General features: G+C 44.6%; 1 protein-coding gene across 1 annotated transcript; it reads left to right on the forward strand.

Annotated features, from left to right (window-relative positions):
* The first annotated feature begins 7,382 nt into the window (after nucleotides 1-7,382).
* On the forward strand, nucleotides 7,383-10,059 carry LOC141562686 (nonsense-mediated mRNA decay factor SMG5-like). The gene is made up of 3 exons (XM_074302687.1): nucleotides 7,383-8,333; nucleotides 8,393-9,373; nucleotides 9,436-10,059. The coding sequence occupies exons 1-3, from the start codon at nucleotides 7,383-7,385 to the stop codon at nucleotides 10,057-10,059; spliced, it is 2,556 nt and encodes an 851-aa protein (XP_074158788.1).
* The last annotated feature ends 606 nt before the right edge of the window (nucleotides 10,060-10,665 follow it).

Here is a 10,665-nt window from a genome sequence, read left to right on the forward strand (position 1 = left end):
GTACATAGTGGTATCTCATAGTTGTCTTAATTTGCATTTCTCTGATCAGTAGTGATTTGGATCTTTCATTTGAGTGGAAATAATTTCAATTTCATCATTTGAAAATTGTCTGTTCATGTGCTTTGACCATTTATTAATTGGAGAATGGCTTGATTTCTTATAGAGTCAATTCTCTGTATAGGAGGCCTTTATCAGAATCTTTAACTCTAAAAATGTTTTCCCAGTTTGTTACTTCCCTTCTAATCTTGTTTGCATTAGCTTTGTTTGCACAAAAGCTTTTTAACTTGATGTAAGCAAAATTTTCTATTTTGTGATCAGTAATGACCTCTAGTTCTCCTTTGGTCACAAATTCCTTCCTCTTCCACAATTGTACAAGGTTAACTATCCTATATTCCTTCAATTTATTTATGATCTCGTTCTTTATACCTAAATCATGGATCCAATTTGATCTTATCTTAGTATGTGGTGTTAAGTGTGAGTCCTATGTTTAGTTTCTGCCATACTAATTTCCAGTTTTCCCAGCAGTTTTGTCAAATAGTGAATTCTTATCCCAAAAGTTGGGATCTTTGGGTTTGTCAGAGACTTGATTGCTATATTTATTCACTATTTTGTCCAGGAAACCTCACCTATTCCACTGATCAACTAGTCTATTTTTTAGCCAATACCAAATGGTTTTAGTGACTTCTGCTTTATAATATAATTTTAGATCCCGTACAGCTAGGCCATCCTCATTTGATTTTTTTTTTCATTAATTCCCTTGAAATTCTTAACCTCTTGTTCTTCCATATGAATTTTGCTGTTATATTTTCTAGGTCATTAAAATAGTTTCTTGAGAGTCTGATTGGTATAGCACTAAATAAATAGATTAGTTAGGGAGAATTGCCATCTCTATTATATTCGCTCAGGCTATCCAAGAGCACTTCCTATTTTTCCAATTATTTAATTCTGACTTTATTTTTGTGGCAAGTGTTTTGTAATTTTGCCCATATAAATCCTGACTTTCCTTTGGTAGAAAGATTCCAAAATATTTTATATTATCCACCGATGTTTTGAATGGAATTTCTCTTTGTATCTCTTGCTGTTGGATTTTATTGGTAATGCATAAAAATGTTGAGGATTTTTGTGGATTTATTTTGTATCTTGCCACTTTGCTAAAGTTATGAATTATTTCTAATAGCTTTTTAGCCAAATCTTTGGGGTTCTCTAAGGATACCATCATATCATTTGCAAAGAGTGATAGTTTGGTTTCCTCATTACTTACTCTAATTCCTTTAATCTCTTTCTCAACTCTTATTGCCGAGGCTAGAGTTTCTAATATAATATTGAATAGCAATGGTGATAGTGGGCAACTTTGTTTCACCCGTGATCTTACTGGGAAAGGTTCCAGTTTATCACCATTACTTATGCTGTTTACTGCCGGTTTTAAATATATGCTCCTGATTATTTTGAGGAACAGTCTATTTATTCTTATACTCTCAAGTGGTTTTAGTAGGAATGGATGTTGGATTTTATCAAATGTTTTTTCTGCATCTATTAAGATGACCATATGGTTTTTGTTAATTTGATTATTGATATAGTCAATTATGCTAATATTTTTTTTAATATTGAACCAGCCCTGCATTCCCGGTATAAATCCCACTTGGTCATAGTGTATTATCCTAGGGATGATTTTCTGTAGTCTTTTTGCTCATATTTTATTTAACATTTTAGCTACAATATTCATTAGGGAGATTGGTCTCTAATTTTCTTTCTCTGTTTTCAACCTCCCTGGTTTAGGGATCACTATCCTGGGGATTTTTTCTGAGAGCTGTTAATAGCTTGTTCTATGTCTTTTTCTGAAATGGGACTATTAAGATTATTTACTTCTTCCTCTATTAATTTGGGCAAGTTGTATTTTTGAAGGTATTATGCCATTTCATTCAAGTTATCGAATTTATTGGCACAAAATTGGGCAAAGTAACTCCTAATTATTATTATAATTTCCTCTTCTTTAGTGGCAAATTCTCCCTTTTCATTTTTAAGACTAACAATTTGTTTTTCCTCTTTCCTTTTTTCATCAGATTTCCTAAGGGTTTGTCTATTTTGTTGGTTTTCTCATAGAACCAACTCAGGTTTATTAATTAATTCAATAGTTTTTTTTTTAACTTTCCATTTTATTAATCTCTCCTTTTATTTTTACAATTTGAAATTTTGTGTTTGTCTGGGGGTTTTAAATTTGTTCCTTTTCTAGCATTTTTAGTTGTAAGCCCAATTCATTTACCTTCTCTTTCTCTGTTTGATGCAGGTAGGCCTCTAGAGATATAAAATTTCCCCTTATTACTACTTTGGCTGTACCCCAGACATTTTGGAACGATGTCTCATTATTGTCATTTTCTTGAGTGAAGTTATTAATTATGTCTATGATTTTCTGTTTCACCCAATCATTCTTTAGTATGAGATGATTTCGTTTCCCATTATTTTTTGGTCTATTTTCCCCTGGCTTTTTATTGAATGTAATTTTGATTGCATTGTGGTCTCCAAAGGATGCATTTACTATTTCTGCCTTACTGCATTTGACTTTGAGGTTTTTATGTCCTAATATCTGGTCAGTTTTTGTGTAGGTTTCATGAACTGCTGAGAAGAAAGTGTACTCCTTTCTGTCTCCATTTTAGTTTGCTTGCTTTCTTGCCTATCTGCCCCTTCACTTGCTATCTATATTTCCCTTCTACTTTTTTCATCTCTTTTGTCTTCATTCACTTTTTGGTTGTCTTCCTTATCTGTGTGTTATTTGCAGATGACTCTTCATAAGATTCCAGAGACATTTCATTTTCAAACTGCTGGCAGAACTCATTGTTAGGAAGGCAGAGTTTAAAAGAGAGCCCAGCCCTGGAGTATTGCCTACTTCTTTAAGCCTTTAAGAAGAAAGAGGGATTAGAAATAATTCAGAGTTTTAGCAAAGTTGCAGGATACAAAATGAATCCCCATAAATCCTCAGCATTTTTATACATTACCAACACAATCCAACAGCAAGAGATACAAAGAGAAATTCCATTCCAAATAATGGTCGATAGTATAAAATATTTGGGAATATATCTACCAAAGAGAGTCAGGAATTATATGAGCAAAATTACGAAAAAGCATTTCAATAAAATCTATTTTTTCAAATATTATCATTCTCTGAGGCTACTGCTTCAGCATTTTCTGTATATATTTCTGACAGTATGCTAAATAGGTAGAGTCAATCCATGTTAATTTGGAAGTAATTCCAAATTATTGATACTATAGTAACATTTCCTTCATTTGTGCATATGGCTTTTACTTACATAATTGTGATCCCATGTTGAGACCAGTTGACCATTCTCACATGGAGAATGAGAGTAGGACTAAGAGTCAAGGAAAGACTATCCTGAAACAGAGTTTAAAGGGTTTATTTAACCCAATTTAGATATGTCAGTGTTACACTCTGGAGGTTTGCTGCCACTTGCTTCACTGAGATTAAGAAAGCATTCTTCAGGGTGTGAGACATTTGCCAGTTCTGTGACCCTGGGGCATTCCCATGACTGTTTTCTGCCTTTCTCTGGTATAGTTCTGACGTCTACCTCAAAGGTTTTGTTTGTTTGTTTGTTTTTCGATCAAATAAGTTAATACCGTTGAATGCTTAGCACAGTGGAAGGCACTGGTAACTATTAATTTTTGCTTAATTAATACTTCCTTCTTTCCTTTATTCTTTATTGCTAGATTTCCTCCCACATTCCCTCCTACCTTTCTTTTCAGAGTAAAATCAGGAATTACTTATTCAAAGGAAAAATCATTATTATTCGATTTCCCCCCCCCCCCAATCTAGCCTATCTTGATAAAGAACCGTGTTATTTTAATGCATAGTTTAAAATTTCAGCTCCTGACAATCCTAGAAAACTTGTGAGGACTCCAAATTTGACTGGAATTTCCAAGTGTAATTTCCAGTTTTGGGGGAAGTACGTTTTTATTAATCCATTCGAAAAATATTGTTTGTCTATGTGGATTATTTAAAAACTCATTATTTCAACCAATCGAATGACGGTTTCATTGCTCGTGCATTGGGAATCCTTATTACATACAATTCCAAGGATTTCGAAGGGAACAGCATCTATTTAAGTTCTCCTTCTTTTGGACAATTTAAAATTTCTTCCTAAATCTCTTAGGGTGTTACATAAATTTTTTCAGGTTTTTTGTTTTTTTTCTGAAATCATCCTGCTTTTCATTTCTTACAGCACAATAATGTTCCATTACAATCATGTTTGTTTAGTCATTCCCAATTGATGAAAAACTCAATTTTAACGAACAACTATTTTGCACCATGGGGTGGTTGGAAGTGAATGTCCCAAAGATGAAAGGTTCCCAAGATAATACTGAGGAGGTCTCCTCTTTGACCCTTAGTTGCCTTCTCTTTAAAATGATATTTGACCAGATCAATTAACTCATTCAAAACCAAGTATTTATCGCCTACTATGTAGCAGACATTCTTGTAACTCCATGAACCAGAATCTAGTGAAGATTTTTTAAAAGGGTCATTACATAAAGATTATATTATTATATTAATAAAAATTTTTGAACTGATTATATAAAAGGGTCACAAGAGCAAATGTGATAGGAGAAACAAAGGAGAAATGTAGATAAAAGAGTCTCCCGAAAATGTGAGGAAAGAGAAAGCACTCCCAATTAGGGACATCCAAGAAAACTTCATGGTAGAGGTGGGTCTCGAAAAATTTCAACAAGACAAGGAAAGAGACAGGCAAAGGGCCCGCTTCTGTGAGTAGAATGATCACCATCCTACTGGACTCTGGTCCAATTCTAACACTCTTCGCTAGATTCTCATTTGATTCAATCCAACAACACTTCTCGCGTTACTACGTTAGACCAAATCAACCAGTGTTCCAGAAGCCACGGTGAATTGAAATAATGGTGGATTGTCTAGACATCCAAAAGACATAAACTGAAATTCGGACTCAGACACTGATAAGTCCCTTCTGTTATTTCTTCTGCTTCATTTTTCTTTACCTGTAAAGTGAAGGCATCTAAAGTGCTTTCCATCTGAAAATCAGCAAGGATAATCATCTAGTGTCTGGCCCCAAGGGACTTACATTCTACTGGGGGACAACATCTCACAGATAAATGTGGTCCCAAAAATCAAAGAAGAGAATATGTGCTTTTGAGAGAGAGGGAGAGAAGAAGAAGAAGAAGAAGAAGAAGAAGAAGAAGAAGAAGAAGAAGAAGAAGAAGAAGAAGAAGAAGAAGAAGAAGAAGAAGAAGAAGAAGAAGAAGAAGAAGAAGAAGAAGAAGAAGAAGAAGAAGAAGGAGGAGGAGGAGGAGGAGGAGGAGGAGGAGGAGGAGGAGGAGGAGGAGGAGGAGGAGGAGGAGGAGGAGGAGGAGGAGGAGGAGGAGGAGGAGGAGGAGGAGAGGAGGAGGAGGAGGAGGAGGAGGAGGAGGAGGAGGAGGAGGAGGAGGAGGAGGAGGAGGAGGAGGAGGAGGAGGAGGAGGAGGAGGAGGAGGAGGAGGAGGAGGAGGAGGAGGAGGAGGAGGAAAGAAAGAGGCAGCTTGTCCAGGTGTACAGAGCTAGGCACTGATAGACCAGGACTGGAATCCAGGTTCTCTGGCTTTTTGCATTTCCTTGCATTGAATAGTACATCTGGGGGATGTGTGCAGAAGCATAGGGAAGGCTGTGACTCAGAAGACATGGGCTTGCCTGACCAATTCAGGACAAGGACATTCCAGCTCTTCATAAATATTTACAGAATTGAGTTGAATTTAATTGAACAGAAGAGAGACGGAGAGAACCCGTCCCTCACCTAACTGGTGCAGGGAAGGAATGAGTGGCCGGCAGGCAGAACCCTGCTTATTGTGCTGGGAGCAAAGCACCTGGGGCAAAGTCCTGGAAGGTGTATATTGTTCGCACCAGTCTGGGGATTACTTTGGCGCTGTGCCCAAAAAGCTGTAAAACCGCAAACCCTTTGATCAGCAATACTATTACCAAGTCTATATCAATCCAAAAATAAACAAATAAAAAATGAAAATGATCTTTTTTTTTTTTTTTCTTATTAGTGGTGACAATAAAGGTTTTTTTTTTTTTTGTTTTGTTTTGTTTTGTTTTGTATTGTTTTGTTTTGTTTTTTTCTAAACAGTGTTTTGGGACTAGGAACACGCCTTCCAGGAGCGCTCTGAAAACTGTGCCAAGAGTTTATGTCTTCAGGGACTTTCCGGGACTGAGCACTTCCTTAAGTACCTGCTTCCCCTCCTCCCACCCAACCCCAGAGAAAGAAATGAGTTTTTAAAAAGTCTGAGTTTAAAAAAGGCAGAGTTTTTTAAAGTCTGCCTGATTCTCCTTCATTTTCCTTCTGTTTTTTGGTTTGGTTTGGCTGTTCGTCTAGAGGGGATAGCATCTTTCATGCAAACTCCTTTGGAATCGTCCTGCATCTCCGCACTGCTGAGACAATTTGTTCAGACTTGATCATTGGACCAAATCGCTGTGACTGTGGCCAAAGTTCTGTTTCTGCTCACTCTGTTTTGCCTCATTTCATAGAAGCCTTTCCGTGGGTTTTCTGAAATCTGTTTGTCCCCTTTTAGAATTCTTTCAACCCAGTCACGGAGCACAACTGGAGCTGCCCACTTGAGGGGCGATTCCTCCACTCCAATGCTTTACAGAACGGTTGTAGATATATTTTGCACAAATAGATGTTTTTCTATTTTGCTTTTTATTTCTTTGGGATACAGGCCCGGAGTGGGTCTCCTAGTCTTCACAAGCACGATAATTGTATATATATTGGATTTAACCTGTATTTTAACATATTTAACGTGTTTTGGACTACAAGGGGAGGAGGTGGGGGAAGGAAGGGGGAAAAAGTTTTGCTAGGGTCAATTTTGTAAAAAGAGGAGGAGGAGGAGGAGGAGGAGGAGGAGGAGGAGGAGGAGGAGGAGGAGGAGGAGGAGGAGAAGCAGGAGGAGGAGGAGTATATAAAGCAGGTTCTGCCTGCAGGCTTGTCATTCCTTCACTGCACTGGTGACGGACGGGTTCTCTCCCTGAAGAGATTCGTGATTTTCTAGGAAGACTGGACTTGGATTTCACTGCACTAGGTAAGTGACGAGCTTGTTCTCTCGGTCTCCCTTTCGTGATTTTTTGGGAAAAGTGTTCTTGATTTTCACTGCGCCGATTAGGGGAGGGACGGGTTCTCTCGGTCTCCCTTTCCCTGAGGAGATCCCTGATTTTCTGGGGAGAGCGGACTAGGAGCTCTCTGCGCCGATTAGGGGAGGGACGGGTTCTCTCGGTCTACCTTTCTTTCCCTGAGGAGATCCCTGATTTTTTGGGGAGAGCGGCCTTGGAGCTCACTGCGCCAGTTACCAAAGCGACGCGTGAAGAGCGATCTGGAACTATGGAACCCAACCAAACCAAAGGACTTCTCCTGAAGATGGTGGGATCAGCACAGCAGCTGGACGCCCTCCTCGCGAGGGAGTCGGCCCACCAAGAAGTTTTCCAGCCCCAGAATGCGGCCCTGAGGAGCCAACTGGAACAATCTGCCATTTGCCTCATCCTGCTGAGCCCACAATATTATGGGATGGTCGCGGAAGAGCTGCTGTGGAGGAAAGTGTACTACGATCTCCAAACCCTCCGGAATACCAGGGGAGCCCTTATGGACGCTTGGGGCCCAGAAGGTGCTTACCGGGAGCACCTCAAAAATGGAATTCATGTCTATCATTGCCTTTTCTTTTCTATGCAAGCACAGTTCGAGCTGCAATTGGAAAACTACATCTACTGGCCTTCCAGCCAGCCTGGGAGCCAAGCGAGGAGGGCGGGCTCTCCCTCCGCGGAAGAGATGGACTGGGCCAGGAAGTTCTGCCATCTTTGTCTGCTTCGGATTGGAGACTTGTACCACTATCTGAGGGAGTTCACGGCCTCGGAGGGAGAGGAGCAAGCTAAGCTCTACTACTACCGAGCTCTGTCGCTCATTCCCGACCTGGGCTTGCCCTTCGTGCACCTGGCAACTCTGTCCGGAGCTAAATTTTCTTACGTCGAGGCCACGTGTTTTTATCAGTGTTGCATCCATTCCAAAGTCCCCCACGCTGCAGCCTTCCTGGGTCTGGAGCAGATCTATCTGAAGATTCAGGAGGAATACAGACAGCTCCCGAGTGTTCCGCTGGGGAAACTAGGTCCAGAGCACCAGGCGCGGGGAAGATGTGAGAAGGCTGCTGGTCAGCTTTGTGTATCTCCAGAGCCTCCTGACGCCCCAAGGCAGAAGACACCCGGCGCTGGAGAGGCTGTGCGCGAGGGTCCTGGAGGACTTTCAGCTGTGTCCTCTCCCACCTGTCGATCCAAGCCGGCCAAGGCTGGGCCAGGAGAGCGGGGGCGGAGCAGGGGCATGGCTCCTCGCTCTTGCCAAATCAGCTGGTCTTCCAAATGGTCATCCTGTGCCTCTTGACTCTGGAGAACTTGAAGAGAGCCGGCTCGGAACTGAGCCACACGGCCATCTCCTTCAGCCTGGTTTTCTTCTCTCATATCGTGCGTCTGGTGGGCGGCAACATCCGGGCGGCGCTGCACAGCCGGGTGGCGCCAGGGAGGGACGAAACGCAGGAGCCTGAGAAGCCTTGGCTGGAAGAGGGAGAACGGGGACCAGAGCTTCCCGCTCCCCACCCCGTCTCGGTTCACGTCGGCGAGTTCCCAGAGAGCGATCAGGAGCCGCGTTTCTCCATTCCACCTTCCTGCCCTGAAGATTCGTGGGAGGACAGCGAGTCCATGGAAGTCTGGGAGCCGGACGGGAGCCGGGACTCCCCCGGGGACTCCTACCGTGTCTTAGAGGACGGCGAAGATTGGGGGGACGTTTCTTTCTGTTCGCTCCCCGACTCGGACAGCAGCTTCAGCGAAGTAGCCTCAGAAGAAGGAGAAGAGGAGAGAGCCTCGGAGGAAAGCGCCATCTCCAGCAGCTGGACCCTCCCCAACTCGCAGGCTCTGCAAGAGCGGCTGGACATTCTGTGCGCAGAAGGGCTGCTCCCGGCTCTCCGGGTCGTCCTGCAGTGGCTGCTCACCGAGCCGGCCCTCAGCGCCCTCAGCATGCGCGCGTGGCCGGGCCTCTGGAGGGACCTGCTGCTGCTGCTCAACCTGCTGCCCAGCGCCCAGGAGCTCGGAAACCCCCACCTCGGGCTGGCCCCCCGGCTCCGCGAGCTGCTCCCCCACTTTGAGCGGCCCAGCCCCCCCATCTCTATGCCCCTCCTGGAGGACACCATCCTGCGCTCCCTCCTCCCCTTCCAGGCTGCCCACGCGAGCTTAAACTTTGACCTCGACGTGTTTCCCACTTTCTCCAGGGAAGACGTGGCTCTGCGCGCCTGCGTCCTGCGCACGTTTGGCCACTTCGCTGCCACCTGCCTGACAGTCTCGTCCTGTTCGATCCGAAGCTGGGCCTCTTTCTCTGGGCGGTTCCTCCTTCGGGGGAGGCTCGGGAGAAAGGGGCGCCGCCCCCGGCCCGGGAAGGCCCGGCCCAGCTGCAGAGACAAGTGCAGTCCATGGAGACGGCCCTGCGGCTGCTCCGCATTCAGACGGCCCTTTCCCCTTACCTCATCCCAGACGCCGTGGCTCTGTGGCAGCACCTGCCCCTCGTGCGGGACATGGCCCAGAGCGGGAGGTTCGTGCTCATAGTCCCCAGGATCGTGATCGACGAGTTGGACCGGAGGAAGAAGGAGGCCCCGGCCCGGTTCGCCCTGCGGTTCTTGGAAGAGCAGCTGAAGCAAAGGAACGGGCGCTTTCGGTGCCAGGTGCAAGTGCGGGGCAAGTGGAGGTGGCCCAAGATAGGAGGAGAAAACGCGGCTGCCTGGAACCTCCACAGCATCCTCCGCGGCTACGGGGAGCTGCTGCGCGCCGTCGGGGAGGAGGCGGACAGCGCCAGGGGGATGGTGACCGTCCTCACGGCTCTGGACCTGGCGGGGGCCGGGCCCTTGTCCCCTCCCCTGAGCTCGGCGTTCGAGGCTGCGCACGAGGCGGGGGTGGCCATCGAGCACGTCCTCCCCTTCTACACTCGCTGGAAGGCCCTCAGCCGGAACACGGAGCTCACAGGGTCTTAGGGGCAACATTTCATTCATGCATCCGCATGAATGTGTTTTTAAAGAATTCCCAACCCCCCCCCCCCCAAGCCAAGCCAAGACAAAGAAAACGTGTTTTTTAAAAGTCTGCCCGATTCTCATCCGTTCTCCTTCGGGTTTTGTGGTTGTTTGGTTTTGTTTCGTTTCCTTTGGTTTTTCTCTAGAGGGTCTTTCAGCCGGAGTCCTTGGGAATGGGCCTGCATCTCCGCCCGGCTGAGAACTGGTCCTTGGACCCCATCGCTGTGACTGTGCACAAAGCTCTGTTTGTGCTCACTCTGCTGGCGCCGGCTCACGGAAGCCTTTCCCAGGGTTTCCCCAATCTGTTTGTCCCCTTGTAGAACCCAGTGCCCTTTCAACCGAGGCACGGAGCACGACTGGAGCTGCCCAACTCAGGGCCGTTCCTCCATTCCAATGCTCTGCCACATAACAGAACGGTGGTGTGTGTGTGTGTGTGTGTGTGTGTGTGTGTGTGTGTGTGTGTCTATAGGTACACACACATATATAATACACACACACACATATATATATGCTATATATATACATATCTATATCTATCTATCTATATAGCACAAATAGATGCTTTTCTAT

Source organism: Sminthopsis crassicaudata, chromosome 3 (assembly GCF_048593235.1).
Source record: "Sminthopsis crassicaudata isolate SCR6 chromosome 3, ASM4859323v1, whole genome shotgun sequence".
NCBI classification, from domain to species: domain Eukaryota; kingdom Metazoa; phylum Chordata; class Mammalia; order Dasyuromorphia; family Dasyuridae; genus Sminthopsis; species Sminthopsis crassicaudata.

Excerpts from the sequence above, each read along its gene's own strand:
- LOC141562686 (XM_074302687.1), top strand. The coding sequence starts at position 7,383 with ATGGAACCCAACCAAACCAAAGGACTTCTCCTGAAGATGGTGGGATCA. Across the intron at positions 8,334-8,392 it reads GTCGATCCAAGCCGGCCAAG|CTGGTCTTCCAAATGGTCAT; the intron begins GCTGGGCCAGGA and ends TTGCCAAATCAG. Across the intron at positions 9,374-9,435 it reads TCGCTGCCACCTGCCTGACA|GCTCGGGAGAAAGGGGCGCC; the intron begins GTCTCGTCCTGT and ends CCTTCGGGGGAG.